This window comes from Schistocerca cancellata, chromosome 6 (assembly GCF_023864275.1).
Source record: "Schistocerca cancellata isolate TAMUIC-IGC-003103 chromosome 6, iqSchCanc2.1, whole genome shotgun sequence".
Classification (NCBI taxonomy): Eukaryota; Metazoa; Arthropoda; class Insecta; order Orthoptera; family Acrididae; genus Schistocerca; species Schistocerca cancellata.
The window spans coordinates 247,523,815-247,541,188 of NC_064631.1; the positions used below are offsets into that span (position 1 = coordinate 247,523,815).

The 17,374-nt window shown below is 41.1% G+C and overlaps 1 protein-coding gene across 1 annotated transcript in view; it reads left to right on the plus strand.

Moving 5' to 3' along the window:
- The first annotated feature begins 18 nt into the window (after positions 1-18).
- The window catches only part of LOC126191375 (retinoic acid receptor RXR), a 136,870-nt gene continuing 119,514 nt past the window's right edge, over positions 19-17,374 (plus strand). The window contains exon 1 of the mRNA XM_049932225.1: positions 19-174. Coding sequence (XP_049788182.1) covers positions 156-174 — 19 coding nt within the window. The 5' untranslated portion in view covers positions 19-155. The remainder of the gene's footprint in view (positions 175-17,374) is intronic.

Genomic DNA, 17,374 nt, shown 5'->3' on the forward strand with positions numbered 1-17,374 from the left:
TATAATGATCGTTCAGAGTTCAACGAACTTAATGTTTGTGACAGAGATCCGGCCATGTTTGTTGTACTGCAAGTGGGTTGAATATTATCAGTTTGTAGGCAGCTTGAGTGATTTTGTACTGTAATTTTGTGTGAAGCAGTGAGAAACTGTAAGGAATGGAAGGAAGTGAAAGAGGTAAGTGCTTTTTCAGTTCTGTGTCATTGTTCCTGTTTGACACTTTTTGCGTCAGGGCAATGGCAGTGTCAGGGTCGTGAACAGAAATGGTTCAGTGACCGCAATTATGTGTTTTCTTTTTCTTTGGGCAGCATATTTCTCAGAAAAATAATTTCAGTTTGACAACGAAGTCGGAATTCAGAGCCAAAACATGTCGCATTTAGTTGTTTTCTATTAAATATACTTTCATTTGTTGCTAGAAATTATTTTAGATTTTCCAGCAATTATCAATGTAACTCCACATGTCTGCTTTACTAAATGGTATAATTACGCTCTAAGCAGAAACTCTGGTTTACCCTGAAGAGTAGTTTTCATAGTTGTCTCAGAAGTTAATTGGATGTGAATTTCCTAAACAGTTTTCAAGTACTCGACGTCAGTTTTATTTCTTCCTGAAACCTTAGCTCACTGCGCTTGTAATGTTAGTGTGTTCCTCTTTGTAAATCCTAATCGATAAGTTTACACTTCAGGATAAAGCGTGCAGGAAGCCAAAGTGATAAATTATCATTATGAGTGGATTGACTGCAGAACACTTCAAGGAACAATGTAAAACCGATTGAATGCTGGTCATTTAGCTACTAAGCAAATAGGTTTTAGTTTTTTTTTTCTAACTATTGCATATCTCAATGGGGTTCACTGTAGAAACATATCGGCACTCAGATTAAATGTGTGTTTGAAATCTGAATTTAGGCAACTTTTTCAGTTTGATGTAAAAGTATGGTGATTGAACTGCAGGTCTCACTAGACGGAACACAGCACTATTTCAGTGTCAATTACCAGCACATGGCGATTTATTCACTTCGTTGTTGCAAATCCAAATACACTTAGTATCACAGAACTGTTGCAGACATTATACATGGATCATTGAGACGCCAATCAAACAAATAAGATTGAGTTATCTACTGAACAAATTAACAGTTTTGTTTTAACATTCTGGCAGCGATACAGTGTGTTACATATTTTCAAAACCTTGAACTGGAGTATTTCGTTGTCTTATTTTCTGTGATCCTGGTACTTCGTTTTAATGGAACATTTTCTGTGTAAATCTGTATCTGACTGCCATTCTGTAACACTGAATTGTAGCTTTGAATGCAAATGTTTCTGAAAGGTATCTCAAAGAGCATTGCAGAAAAACCACAATGTGTTCTGGTAGAGATTATTACAAACAAAAAAAATGCTACATTACAAACAGGTCACACAAAAGCCAAGTTGTTTAGTAATATAAAATCAAAACTGTAACCAAATTTTGAGATGACAAACTCCTGAAATGTCAGTGTATTGAACTGTTTTCCATTAATTTTAACATCTATTAATAATTCATATTTTTGTCTTTGTTGATGCATCTTGTCAAACTTTTAAATTTGAATATTTAGTAACAGCATATGGTCTTGAGTCACTGTGTGTTTTGGAACTAAAATCCATGGTTGTCAAGTATTACAGTCCACTTTCGATTTAACTGTAGGCCTGCTGTTACCCTAATTCTGTGTTTTGCCATTACAAATAAGATTGTAATTTTGAGAGAATAGAAATGACGTGCAAAACTAACATTACCAGTGGCCCCAAACGAAACAGACTAAATCTTCACAGACGTATGATGTTGCCAGACATAGCACCACCTTGTCGCAACTCTAAGTTGACAGGTAGTATCAAAGGCTAAAGCTGTCTCAGATATATTGCTACAGTATTAGTAAGTGTACTTTTAGAGTGATACTTCATGCTTTTCTCCTTCTGTTTTCCATGTGCATTAGTGAAAAACCAATTTGTAACTTTTACCCAATCTTTGCATTGTGTAGGCAATGGTTTTGAAGTTAGCAAGGTTGCCTATGTCCAATAGTTACTTTGTGATTGTGGAACTTTCGGAGTGAGGGTTTGTCAGGAGTTACTTAAAGTAAGATGGTGACAGAATGTGAAGCTAGCAGCCAGTGGACCAGAGGATTCAATCACACAATCACTGACAGGATTGCCTCTGCCTCTTTCATAGTTTTTGAATTCATGTAAAAGTAATGGTTGTTTTATTTTAACAGCTGCCAAGTAAAAGTTAGATCAGATATACTAATCAAATGAATGATGTTTCTGCTATAAAAGGTAAATATGTCATAGTAAATATAATGAATAATTAGTGACCAGAGTTAACATGTTGCAAGATAAATAATCTGGTTTTGTGGAGGTGGAAGTAAACACTAGTACTTTTAATTTTGATTCAACATTTCCATCAGAAGATCTGTTCTAACAGCCAAGTCAAAATTTAACAAAAATTGCTGTGAATTTTTATTGAGTTTACACTGAGGTGACAAGTCATGGGATACCACTTAATACTGTGTCAGACCTTCTTTTGCCCGACGTAGTGCAGCAACTTGATGTGGCATGGACTCAACAAGTCATTGGAAGTCCCCTCCAGAAATATTGAGCCATGGTGCCTCAGTACCTGTCCATAATTGTAAAAGTGCTGCTGGTGCACAATTTTGTGCATGAACTGACCTCTCAATTATCTCCCATAAATGTTCACTGGGATTCATGTCAGGTGATGTGGCTGGTCAAATCATTCACCTGATTGAATGAATGTCCCGCAAACCAGTCACGAACAATTGTGACCCGGTGTAATTTAGCATTGTAATCAACAGAAATTCCATTGTTGTTTGGGAACATAAAGTCTATGAATGGCAGAACCAGAGGACACAGTCCATTCTATGTAAACACTGTCTACACAATTATGGAGCCACCACCAGCTTGCCAGTGCCTTGTTGACAACTTGGGTCCATGGCTTCATTGGGTCTGCACCACACTCAAACCCTACCATCAGCTCATACCGACAGAAATTGGGACTTACAGGCTTGGTTTTCTAGTCATCTAGGATCCAAACAATACGGTCACAAGCCCAGCTGTAGCTAAGGCACTTGCATCAGTTGACTGCTGTCATAGCCCATTCATGCCAAAGTTTGCCACACTGTCCTATTGGATATGTTTGTGGTATGCCCTACATTGATTTCTGTGTTTGTTTCAGTCAATATTACTTGTCTGTTAGCACTGACAACTCTTTGCAAACATCTCTGCTCTCAGTTGTTAAGTGAAGGTTGTCTGCCATTGTGTTGTCTGCAGTGAGGCATAATGCCTGAAATTTTATATTCTGAGTATGCTCTTGACTCTGTGGATCTTTGAATATGGACTTCGAAAACAATTTCCGAAATGGAATGTCCCGTCTGTCTGATTTGAACTACTATTCTGCATTCAGACTACTAATTCCCATTGTGCAGCCATAATCACATCAGAAATCTTTTCACGTCCATCACCTGAGTACAAATGACAGCTGCCCTTTTATACCATGTGTATACAACACTACTGCCATCTGTAGAGGTGCATATTGCCATCCCATGACATTTGTCACCTCATTGTATTACATTCCAACTGTTTCTATACATGCTTCAGTAGTCCCATTAGTGATTTTGTGCTATGCTTACATGCCACAAGATTTCTAAAAATACAGTTGGAACTGCATTTAGGAAATCATATTCCCTGACATTCAAGCTTTAATATCTGCACACATTTGACAGACAGTTATTGTTAAATCTTTTCATTTAAATTTCGCTTAAGTCATAACTGTCACAGGCAGAAAATTCATTGTAAAACATCCATTCTAGTTTGTAAGCAGGGGAAGAAAATGTGGATGTCAGGGCATATAGAGCTCTTACACATGCAGGTAGTGATAGCTGAATGTTGCACATTAGACGGGGACGATGACTAAAGCCCCCTGTACACAGAAGAAACACAAATGAATGTGCATTCGCAAGCAATTCGCAGTGGGTTTGCGTGTGCTCGTCGTCATTAAGCGGTTACACTGGAGCGAATAGAAGAGAAGGCATCTGATGTGTGTCATTTTTTTTGGCACTGAAATGTTGTCGTGGTAAAGTCACTTAATTTATATTTCATACAGCATGACAGAGACCAGAAACATACAACATGGTTTATTTTGTATAATGAGCAGCTCTTGGTTGTGAAGGCAAAACAACATAGTCACAGAAAAATGTGGGTGCCTGAATTTTGCATAAGCTTCAAAGAAGTCGTGGTTTGGCCCTGATCAGTGATTTGCAACTGCAACCATCACATGGCTTTATTCCAAAACTTCAGACACGTATGTCAATAGTCGTTTCTATTTCTTATATCAATCGCATGTGTTTCCAAAAACTTCCTGAAGTATGTACTACTATATGCGAAACACTCATGGAATTTATTAACATAAATCTTAGAAACATACTGTCAATGAAAATGAGTAGTGGTATAACATTAAAATATCTTAAAGCCCATCCTAATAGGCTATTTCGTAACTTGTGCTTTACAGTTCGTTGTCTAAGACATTATTATTGGATGGAAAGCAATCTTCACTTATTCTTTTTCCGTATTTAAATTTTGTGAAATCGTAGCTAAATTGTGACATAACACAGGTACAGTGACTAAACCATGAGAATGATCAGGTCGTTCATATACTTTTATTGTACATTAATCTACATTACCTGTTTATTTTTGTGACATTTTTCTAATAGTTAGATGAGAAAAGCAGAACAGAAATGAAAGCAGAAAGGCTGTGGCAACACATTCTCTGTCAGTTCACCAGTTTGTAGCGTACTACAGAGACGCAAATACTATTGAAATACACCATGTGTCCTATGCAGAAATATCTGATTGCCTTAGCATGATGTAGTGCATGTGTATTATTCCCAGCACAATTTCATCAACTTGTTAAAACTTCACATTCCAACCTTAAAGCACATTTATCATTTCTTGGATGGATGTGTTACCCTTTATAGGAGAACTGAACGAATTTCATGAATCTGCCCTGCCTCCAGGAAGAGCTTCAGTTGCATTATTTTGCTACAGCACATTGTAAAGGACCTAATGTGGTTGCAGGAGCTGTAAAGAGATTAGCTACACCTGCTAGCTTCAAACAACATCATGAAAACCATTTTTTGACACCATAGTAGTTGTTTCAATGGTGCGAAGAAAATATTCCTTCATGTTTCTTCAACTGCATGTTAGTTTCCTATCATGATTAAGACATGAGCAAGCTGAAGCAATATTTTAAGAGTAAAAGTACAATTCCAGATACCCTTAAGCATAATAGTTAACAAAGATGTAGTAAAAATAAAGGCATACTGTGATTTTTTAGTGAGCAGAGAAGAGTCAGTGATTGCTGTATTGAAAGAAATGCTGTTAACAGGCATATGTGGATTTGTTGCCTGTATGTATGTCAGTCATTGGTGGGTTCCACATGTCTTATAAACTTATGAAGAAACAGATGAAGTATGGGTCAACTCCACATGTCTTATAAACTTATGAAGAAACAGATGAAGTATGGGTCAACTTATTGCATTCACATGGACCATCACCAGCATTTGTGTTCCATGCTTCACCAGACACCTGTGTTACCAGAAGATGTGACATTCTGACAAGACTGTATCCAGTGACACCTACTGGAAGCATATACTCATCCATCATATCTAATGAACATTAACAGTTTACTCGGAAACTTGTGAAACACTATGGAACCACCTTTTATTGCCTTTTTCATTGAAACTACACTCTAAATGATTCACAACACCACTGCACTAATACAAACCATATTATTACACATTACTTATTATAAAATGTATTTTTTAATAATTTGTGATTCATAGCAATGTGCTGTCGTTTGCATCTTGATAGTGTACTGATGATGACAAAGTTAATTTTTGGGCATGATGTTTCTGGTTTGGCAGCTTGATATTTACCATATGTGTATTAGCATATTAGAGCAACCAGTATATTTTTTCCAAAATAATTGAAGGAGGGGTCAAATGTTAAGGTCAATAACCTACTCATTAGCTTTTTACGATAAAGTTTCATTACTATGTTTGAATTAGAACTTGGATTATAGCCATTTATGTTGAGACATGTATATGTAAATATCACACAGTGTCAACTCTGCATGCCTGTAACTTTCTTCATAATTGTCATATACCTCTAAAAATTTGTAGTGTTTGAAGGGATGCGTGAAGTTACAAAATGATAGTACAGAAACTAGCTAAGATTGAAGTCAAGTAGCTAGTGTACAGTATTTCCCTTATAAGACGAAAGAGTTGGCTTTCTTTATTGCAGGATTTTGGGTTACTATTGTAATCCTTATTCTATTTTCTTGCTTTTTTAGATTGTTTTTATAAGGATTTGGCATGACCCTTAACAGTATTTTTCTTGTTTCGGCCAAAAATTTCCTGTTCAGTTACCGTATACAGGCTGCTAAAGATGGCACCTTGGGTGACAATGTTAAATTGGGTATTCCTGGATATTTTGCTGTCCCCTCTTTTTCTATGTTAATTTTCTGATTAAAATGAAATCATTGTTTTGAAATATGGGCCCAAGTTCCGCATCTATAGTAGTACACTCAAAATTCAATTTGTTTTAAGTAATAATTCCAAAACAAATGTTGTGTGTAATGGTTTTTGAAATGTTTGAAAATTATGCTGTTGGCTACATTAAACCAGTTTCCATCACCAAAGTATCGCCATATTATCTTGAAATAAAACTCTAGTCTTACTTTATGGTAGCATTTTAACCTCATTAAGGATATCTAATACACACAGCTTTCAAACATCTTAAAAAGAAGAAAATATCTATGTGAATTCCAAAACATACAGGCTCCAAAGAATAGTACTTCTATACACTGTGTAAAACTGAAATCCGTAATTCAGTGAACTGTGTGTGTGTGTGTGTGTGTGTGTGTGTGTGTGTGTGTGTGTGTGTGTGTGGGTGGGTGGGGTTTTTTTTTTTTTTTTTTTTTTTTTTTTTTTTTTTTTTTTCCAACTGAGACAGTATCTTCCTTTGATACCAACTGATGCTTTCTCGTTGAAGCAATAGGAATTTGAGTTATCACAATCTTCAAATCATTAGAAGTGAGCACTGTTGGTAGTGTTGCTGTCTTACAAGGAAATCTATATCAAGCAGCCAGTGCATGATGATTTCCTTTAATTCACAACTGATATCTATAACCTTAGAGTCCAGTCCAGTGTCTTCTGAATTTATTTCACAGAGGTATTCTGGTGGGCTACTCTTCTATTTTCTTCTGGTAGGATTCTCCAATTTTCACATTTGGCAATAGGATAAGAGTTGTTGTTCTAATGATTTGCATCACTTCATCATTCTTGTAAAATGCATAGCATTCTAAATTACTGCTGTGCGTGTGCTGGAAAGGTAATGTTTGTAGTCTAGTGCTTCGGCACCTCTCCTACACCATCACAAAGCTGGTTACTCACTCCACTGGCACAAATGACTTTTTGAATTCAGACAGTTGATACCGATCGTCTGTGCCTATGAATGCAACTGTTGAAACATCTTGTGTAATATTCTGAGTCATGCCCCCTGTCATTGTTTACAACTGCAACACTTGTGTCTTGTTTCCTGTATATATCACTCCTGTCTGGCTTGGATTGTGAATATTCACTTTTGTAAAAAGTGATGTGACCATTACTGCAATGGCACCTTTACTCTTCTTATCACAGACCAGTCTCTGGCAAAATCAGTGTAACACCAAGCAAAGTTGTTCAATCTGTAGACAACTCTTCACTTTTGCAGTATGGTGTTGAAGTTCATTAAGACATTGGTGTGTTACTGCTTTCGCTGTTCATTTTCAAAGTTTGCCAGTGAAGAAGTCAGTGGCAACCATTTTTCTTAGTTTGTTCTCTTCCAGTGTGACATATGTAACTTTAAAAGAATGCTCGCTTTCCAGAACAAACAGCAAATTCTTGGAACAATACATCAGATACTATTAAACACTTATACTTACAAGTAAGGAGCCATTTGTAGCAGATTCAAGTAAGGTCTTCAAATTTACCAAGAAAAGTTCAAAAAAAATTTCCACAACGCATACAAAGACATCTCCGTGTGGGTGTGGAACCATCCACTTAGGTTGTAGTGTGTAACATTTTGCTCTTCCAAAATTGGGTATTGAATATTCCTTCTTGTACAAGACATATGTTTTTTTATAATACCCCGGGCCTCTTATCTTTTCATTACATCACTTTTTTTCTCCTGCAAATGTTACGTATAGTAGTAGTGTCCTTGTTTTTAGTACACTCTGCTGAAAAAAATGTCCCATTTATTTTCATACAAACCGACTGTGCAGTTTGAACATGTGCTTTGTTTACAGCCTTACATAATAAAGATCAGGTTTTCCAAACACACTTTTTGCAGTTCTGATAGTACTGGGCAGTAGGATGAGATGATGAGATTGATTGAGACGAATTAGCAATAACAAATTTATAGCTTTATTAAATCACAACTTAGGAAAATCTGCAAAATACATCACATTAAATTGCTTCATATAGTACCACAACAAACTCATTTCACTTCATCTCTGGTGAACATAGACAATATTAATGGAAAGAACTATAAAAAATCAAAGCTCACGAGCAAAATGACTCCACCTTATAAAAGATCAACAACCATCTAAACACCATGTTTACCAGAGCATTTTTAAGAAATGCAGCTTAATGACACCGAAACCAAACTTTGCAGAGCTTTACCGTTTTAAGAATCAAACATTGAAAAGCTTCCCTTTTATAAAGAAATTTGTTGGTTTCAGGTTTGGATCCTTGATAATGCTGCTGTGACACATCCACTTGGATGCATCCAGCATGTTCATTTCTTCATAATTTACATCAAATCAGTCATTACCCAGTGGATTACCTGAAACAGCTTAGTATCAGAGACAAGCTACATCAGCATGTAATAAAGCAAATAGCTGTCCACTGGCCACTGGGAACACTTTCATGAAAGACTGTCAGTTAAAACACATCATTCTATAGCTTGCACCTATTCACAGGTAACAAAAGCCCCATTCAGTGAAGCATGTAACTTTAGTACTAATTGTCTGTAAATTTCTCAAGAAGTTGCAAGGTTCCAGTGTAGAAAACTGTTGAGCCACTGTAGGTAAGTGCGGGCAGAAGCAGCAAAACACCTGCCTTCAACAGCTGATAGACAGATAATACATCCTCTAGACACGATCAAACCAACATTACTTGTAGGTCTCTAAAAGTCACAAGCCAGTTTTCCACACAACACCATCGAGCCACATATTCCAAAACACAGTGTGTACTCCGCCCAATAGGCCGCATGGAGCTGACTCCACTGCTGCCGGCCTCACCTTGCGCACTCCACATTCCACAAGCTAGCACTCCATTCACAACTAAGCCCCCTCTTCACTTGCAGAATTGCCAGATAACCCTGTTTTTGTCAGGGGCAGCAAACACACTCTCTGCCCAACAATCCCATGAACCAAGAGTTGTACCGACCATGTTACTAAAAACAAAATTGTGCCACCACTGGCACACAGTCCTCACTCTTGGTTGTGTGTCCAAACGTTGCAGATTAATGTGGTGCAAATGATGTCCAACATGATAAATTACTCCAGAATGATATTTCTCTTTGGGTTTTGTGATCCTACAAGGAAGCTGAACAGTTTGGACTATCTAAATGTGGCCATAGAGGGATTAGGTCACTAGGCCATAGTTTTTGAAGAAATTAACATTTGTCATATGTGAGCTCTACTTTCAGCTGGAGAGTTTGTGAAGGGATTAAAGCAATTACTTACCAACCAGGATGTTGCACATTCAAATCCACATGCTTATGTTTCTTACTTTCACATGGATTTTTTTATATATTTCATACCTACATGGGAACACTTTAATCGTCTATATATACATAAGTCTTCCAAGTGAAGATTTAGGTTTTCAGTGTCCTCTTCTGGTCTTTCTTTCATAACTGGCTGCCCTCCTTTAGTTATTACATATTGTTTTCATTGAAATGTTTTAGTTTGTCTCATGTCTCTGTTCCTCACAATCTTCTTTTTCCTATTCAGTTTGTTGCATTGTTCACATTGGATATATTAATGAAGTAAACATTTTGCTGATGAATTTGAGTAAAACTGGAATCTATTACATACTAGTAGTCTGTTGTGTTTTGTACCAAAATTGGAAGGCCAAGTTCTTCCAGCTGATCAGTCCTGACCTAGAGCATTGGTTGTGCTTTAAATGAGGAGCATAACACACTGCCACTGTGAGCATTTGATCAGTATATGTGTTGCTAACAAGACTACACATTTGATATGCAGTTGTCTTCAAACTGCAGAATGGATGAAATCTTCTTAAATCTTTATTCAATGCCAACGTCTGCTAAATCAGTAATCTCACAACTTGGAGTTACTGTCGGACTTTATTAAGCATTGACTGTACATCTGACAAGAGATTAGCATGTGTCTATGTTAGACTGAATACATTTCAGCACTGACCATTCAACTAACTAAAACAAGATGTTATAGTGATGTTCCCTTAAGCCACATATGGCAAATCAGTCTCTTTTCTGCACTTGTACTGACGTCAAGCATAGCACTACAGTTCTTGTCACTGCACAAAGCCCATCAGGAATATCTCAGGCAAATAAGTAGAACAGCAGCAATAGAAAATGCTCCATAGTAAACCTTCTACATCTACATCGATACTCTGCAAACTAAGATTGAGTACATGGCAGAGGGTACATCCCATTGCACCGGTGATTAGGGTTTCTTACCATCCCATTCACATGTGGAGGGTGGGAAAAATTTATTGTTTGAATGCATATGTGTGTGCTGTAATTATTCTAATCTCGCCCTTGTGACCCTTATATGAGAGATATGTAGGGGGTTGTTGTACATTCCTGGAGTCATATTTAAAGCTGATTTGTAAAACTTTGTTTATAGACTTACTCGGGATAGTTCATGACTGTCTTCGAGATTGCCAGTTGAGTTTCTTCAGCATCTCTGACACTTCCCGACAGATTAACAAGACCTGTGACCATTGATGCAGCCCTTCTCTGTATACATTCAATATCCCCCTTTAGTCCTAGTTGGTATGGACTACACACACTTTACCAGTATTCTAGAAGGGGTGATCTTTAAGAAATCATCGCTATAGACCGATTGCGCTTACCCAGTATTCTACGAATAAACTGAAGTTTTCTGCCTGCTTTACCCACAACTGAGCCTATGTGATCATTCCATTTCATATCCCTACAAAGTGTCATACCGAGGTATTTGTATGACTTGATCGATTCCAACTGTGATTCATTGATATTATAGTCACAGGAACCGATTCCATGGGGCCTGAAGGCGCCCGAGCCCCCTCAAAAATTCATTTGTAATTTAAGAAAAATATTAGTTATATTATGCTTTGCAAAATCACAAAATTTTGTTGGAATTTTGTATTTCCTTGTTTGATGATAGTTAAATTTTAAAACACATTCAGTAATGAGTTAAGGCAGGTTGGTTGGATTGGAGAAGGTACCAAACTATGCGGTCATCAGTCCCTAACACATTCAGTAATGAGTTAAGGCAGGTTGGTTGGATTGGAGAAGGTACCAAACTATGCGGTCATCAGTCCCTCCAACTTTGGAATAACTAAAACCGATAAAACCTCACTCTATAAGAGGGAACTACAATGGCCATAAAATTACAAACTATCGACAGAGAAGGAAGGAAGAAGGCGGAAGAAGAGAGGAGGGAAAGAAAGTGACTAATGACGGTCATGATGGAAGAAGCACAGGTAGACAAGATAGATGCTCAAGATAAAACAGACCCCATAAGGAAAGGAGTGGGAAGGCAGAGGGTGGGAGTGAACCGCCAAGCCCAGTCGAAGCCAGTCCAATCAGGATGAAGGGGGGAGCAAGACGGCCTGCCAACCCCTCCACCCACCAATAAGGTTGAAGTTCCCATGCTTAAATAAAGCGATAAAACCCCCCACGAAGAAATCTTAAAACTATATCAACCGCTGAGGCATTGTCAGCTAACACCAGGGGTAGTGAGTCAGGAAAGCGAAAAGTCCGTCGCAGGGCAGCTAAGTTGGGACAGTCCAGGAAGAAGTGAACCACAGTCAATATTGATCCACGACGACAGAGAGGAGGGTCCTCACAATGGAGGAGATAACCATGAGTCAGCCAAGTATGGCCGATACGGACCCGGCAAAGAACGACAGAGGCCTTACGAGAGGCTCATAGGGAGGACCGCCACATAGTTTTAGAATCCTTTATCGTCCAGAGCTTGTTTGGCGAAGAAAGAGTGTGCCATTCTGCATTCCAAAGTCCCAAAACCTGATGACGTAATGCCGAGTGAAGGTCTATTCCCGGAATGCCAGTAGCAAGAGATGGCCTGTTGGTAGCCCAGGTGGTATAGCACAGACATCTAAGAACATTGAGATGTAACCAGCGTGTCCTCTTCAGTGGCGAAGATGAGGGAGCCATGTCAACCGGGCATCGAAGACCAGACCCAAGAAGCTATGGGTGTCCACCATCTTGAGGGATTGGCCATCGAGGAACAGATCCAGATGGGGATGGACTGTACGGCGACGGCAGAAATGCATGACACACGACGTGGCCACCAAAAACCAAAAGCCATGGGAGAGAGCCCAAGATTGTGCCTGCCCGCCTGTAAACGGCATTCTGCAGTGGCCATGACGGAGGAAGTGACGTAGATACAAAGAGGGGGACACTGTCGGCCCAGCAACCACCACCAGGCCATTAATGACTACAAGAAAGAGAGGGACACTCAGCACGGAATCCTGTGGAACCCCATTTTCTTGCCGATGGGAAGTGCTGTAGCAGGAACCAACTTGGACCCGGAAAGAGCAACAAAAAAAAGTTATAGATAAAAACGGGCTGAGCGCCACAAAGGCCCCATTCGTGAAGGGTGGTGAGAATGTGGAGGTGCCAGGTGGTGTCTTAGGCTTTATGCTGGTCAAAGAAGACTTCAATGAGGTGTTTCCAATGGGAAAAAGCCGACCGAATAGACTCCAGGTGGATCAAGTTATCCACCGTAGAGCGGCCACAGCAAAATCTCAAGTCAATGACAAAAGCTCGCATGATTCAAGGATCCAAAACAGCTGCCGAATCACCAGGCATTCTAGGAGCTTGCATAGTGTGTTGGTAAGGCTAATTGGATGGTAACTACCCAACTGAAGAGGTGGCTTCCCATGCTTCAACACCGGAATAACAATGCTTTCCTGCCATGGGTAGGAAATACCCCCTCATTCCACAGACGGTTGAAAAGGTTCAGTATATGACGGTGGCCAGACACCGATAAGTGTTGGAGCGCTTGGTTGTGTATCCAATCCGGTCCAGGAGCTGTGTTGGAACAAAGGGTGAGGGCGCTGGTGAATTCCCACTCTCTAAATGGGGCATTATAAGGCTCCAAGCAGTGAGAAACAAAAGACAAAGGCAGTCGTGCCAAGCACACCTGCATGGACACTGAGTCGATGCAGAGGCTTGGGCAAAGTGTTGAGCAAATGCTCTGCGACAAAGTCTGGAGATTAGCACCCCAGTCAGCTTTAGAGAAGGCCTACCTGGAAGAGTGACGGAGCGGGATATACCGAAGGAAGGTCAGAACAATCGGGTAATGATCACTGTCACATAAGTCATTGTGGACGCCCCATTGAATGGAGGGAAGAGGGCCAGGACTGCAGATGGAGAGGTCAATGGCAGAGAAAGAGCCGTGTGCCACACTAAAGTGTGTGGGAGTGCCGATGTTTAGTAGACAGAGGTCAAAGCCCTGCCAGAACAGCTTCAACTGTCCTGCCCAGGGCAGTAGTTGTGTGACTATCCCAAAGAGGGTTGTGGGCATTAAAGTCCCCTAGAAGCAGGAAGGGAGAAGGGAGTTGTTGAAGATGGGTGGTTAGGGTAAGGGAAGTGGGCAGCCTGTCTGTCTGGTGGGAGGTAGAGATTACAGATTGTGATTGGAGTGGCCAGATGGACCCTGACAGCAATTGCTTCCAGAGTTGTATGGAGTGGAACTCATGTTCTTGCGTACCAAGCTGCAAACACCAGCAGAAGCCTGCAAGGGGCCAATTCGGTTCCGACAAAAAGCGTGGAACCCACGAAGCGTGGGTGAGTAAGAATTGACAAAATGGGTCTCCTGGAGAGCAGTGCAAGCAGCAAAGTAGATGAAAAGAAGGGGCTGGAACTCCGGGAGGTAACACAAATATCCATTACAATTCTACTGGAGGATTCTCAGGGTGGAGTCCAAATGGGAAGCAAATGGACTGGAGCCGGTCATGCTGCCGAGTCGCCATCCGTCACTGATGAGGATTGGGTAATATCTGTATAGGTGGGGTCAGACTTTGTTGTTTCATTGGCTGGAGGAGGGGAAGGCGGCACCTCAGGGGGTGCTAGAGGGGGGGGGGGGGCTTGCCCTTGTTCTTGTGTTTCTGCTTCTTCTCTTGTGAAGGAAGAGAAGGGCACACTGCAGTGAGGTTGGGCACGGAATTACACCTGGAAATTTTGACGCCCACCGGCTGCGGATCGCACGGTCCATGTGGAGATGCAGATCGCCTTTCAGGGGTGGCGGGAAGAGGAGTCCCGGGAGGGAGCTCCAGTACCGTCGGCTGCTGAAGAAGGGGAGCGCTTCTCCGGCGGGGGAGGGGGAGCAGCACCTGAAGGGGTGGGTATGGGTGCTGATGGGGAGGGGGAGTGGGAGAGTGAGGGTGAGGCGGAAGGTGTGTGGCGAATGGGGGCGGGGCTGGGAAGAGGAGGGGGTAGGAGGGAGAATGGACGTAACTGAAACAAAAGTAGAAGTTATAGGCACGAGATGGAGCCGATCATGCTTTCGACAAGCCTCTGTTGAGTCGATCTAAGGTCTTGTACTCTTGAATCCGTTGCTCTTTCACTTACACCGGGCATGCTGGCGAGTGTGGAGGATGCTGCGCATTACAATTTGTGTACACTGGCAGGGGAGAACAGGTACACCCCTCATGGAGGTCACTGCAGAGGGGATCGTTGGTGCAGTGGGAAGACGTGTACAAACCATAAGCATTTAAAGCATCTCATCAGTGGTGGAATGTAAGGTTTTACGTCACACCCTCAAAGGCCAGGATAAAGGCATCTGAATCGGTGTGATTATTTTTTAGGGCCTTGCTGTACACAGCGGATAAATTGGACTCCTCGCCACTCGAGGTTTGCACAGAGCTCTTCGTCTGTTTGGAGAAGATCCTGGTGGAAAATGATGCCCTATGCCTAGTTCAAAGATTGGTGGAGTGCGACGGAGACTGGAATATCACCGAGATGGTCACAAGTGCACAGGGCTACAGATTGCACAGCAGATGATGAGCAAAGAACTGGACCGCATTTTACTCATGGATTCCACTTCGCCTTACTTATCTTCAATCGGCTCCACGAAAAACAAAGGGGTGGTCGTGGCAAAACTTCGCCATCTGTCCAGGTACAAACCAGGTACCAAGGGAAAGGTTTCAACCCAAGCCAGGAGGGGAAGGCTGAAGGGTCAGAAGGAGTGTCATGTCTTCTATCACTCTTAGATACAGCCTCCAGGTGGCCAGGATGTTGAAGCTTTTGTCACTTCATGCGCAAGACATCGACCCTAGTGCCAACCACTCTGACTAGGGGCTCGCCCCGTGGGCGCCACCCAGCCACAGAAAGGGCCATCTGGCATGGCGATCATTGCCAGGAGCTCTGATGCCCCAGTGATGAGCATCGACTCCTTGCCATACACGGGGCGTTAACAGCTCTGGTACTAGCGGTGTGATCCCTGTGTTGTCAGGGGGCTTAGCCAAGTGGGTCATCCCCATCACACAGACTGGCAACTGTGTTGGTGACCTAGCAGGAACGGGGCAGCGTGCAAGGGGAAAAGGGAGGGGAGGGGGGAGAGGAGCCTGCACCATGGAAACTAGGTTGGGAGTTCATCCCCAAATGGCTCACACTGAACAGAAGACGTTGGAAATGGAGACCAAATCCCAAGGGGACCAAAGATGCCAAAAAGGAGGTGGGAGGTGGAAACAGCAAACTAAACAATAGCACATACCAAAACAAAGCCCGGAGGATAGCCAAGTCGATATAAAGAAGGCCACCAAGAGGGAAAGGAGGGAGCAGGGAGAAAGGAGCAAGGGTAGGAAAGGACAGGAACAGGGAGGTAATGCAGTCTGGAAAAAGGAAGGAGACTGCAATAGCTCGGGGCCCCGTGTGCTCCATCCATGTACCCACAAAAGGGACTGTGGGCCTCCTTGTTGGAGTAATGAGTTAAATAATTATTATGGTAGTAAACAGGTTAACTGAAAACGAGTGGTGTGAATCATAACAGTGTTACGGTGCTGGTGCGCGAACCTTCGAGTAAAGTCTGGCACCGGCGGGCTAGCACTGAGGCCGCAAAGACATCAAAAGGACTGGAGCAGAAGCGCCTGAAACCCTCTGCCTTGACGCTTTGAGACATTATAATGATGCGGCCATATAAAGTCCACCCTGCTGTCGAAGTCATTCAATGTGGGTAGTTTTGTTCAGTGCATGCTGCAGAAGTGTTCAGTGTTCCAACTTTAGTAGTGTCTAGTGGACTATTTTATAACTATATTTTATTCATTTACTTTAGTCTCTTAGTGTATTGGGAATTAAGTTTGCAATGGATAAATTTGTTACCAAAAAGGCATGCTTGGAAGTTGTTGATAATGCAATTCAGCCTCCAACAATTATTGGATCATCAATTGCTTCATTATCTTCAGGCGAGAACCGGCTTTGGAAAAATTCCATCTTCATGAAAGTACATTTATGCGTAAAGGAGGTGTTCTGAAACTAAATTCTGTCACTAACCGAAGTGTGGCCTCCCAATTGAATGAACAGTTAGATAGTGATATGAAGAAAGGGTGTTTAGCTTTTGAGACAATTTTTACTACCATGCAATTTCTATACCGACAAGGACTAGCAATTAGAGGGCACAAATATGTAAACTCAATTTTTTTTTTTTCGATTGGTGGAACTCCAAAACACTGACATACCTGAGTTTAAAGATTGGTTAGGGAGTTCGTGGTATAAGCGGATGTCCCACGATATTCAAAATGAGATCATTGATGTAATAGGAAGGTGTGTTGAGAAAGGCATTGGCTTCAATCAAGAAGACTGAACATTTTTCTATAATGGTTGACGAAACAAATGATTCTTTGATTCACGAACAAGTGTCATTTTGTATTCGTACTGTCAATGATTCCTTAATCATCAACAAATTTATTGGCTTATACAAGACTCCCAACACTGAATCACAAACTCTGTTTAGTATTTTAAAAGACGTTTTTGCTTGTCTTGATTTGTCAATGGATAACTTAAAGAGGACAGTGCAATGATGGTG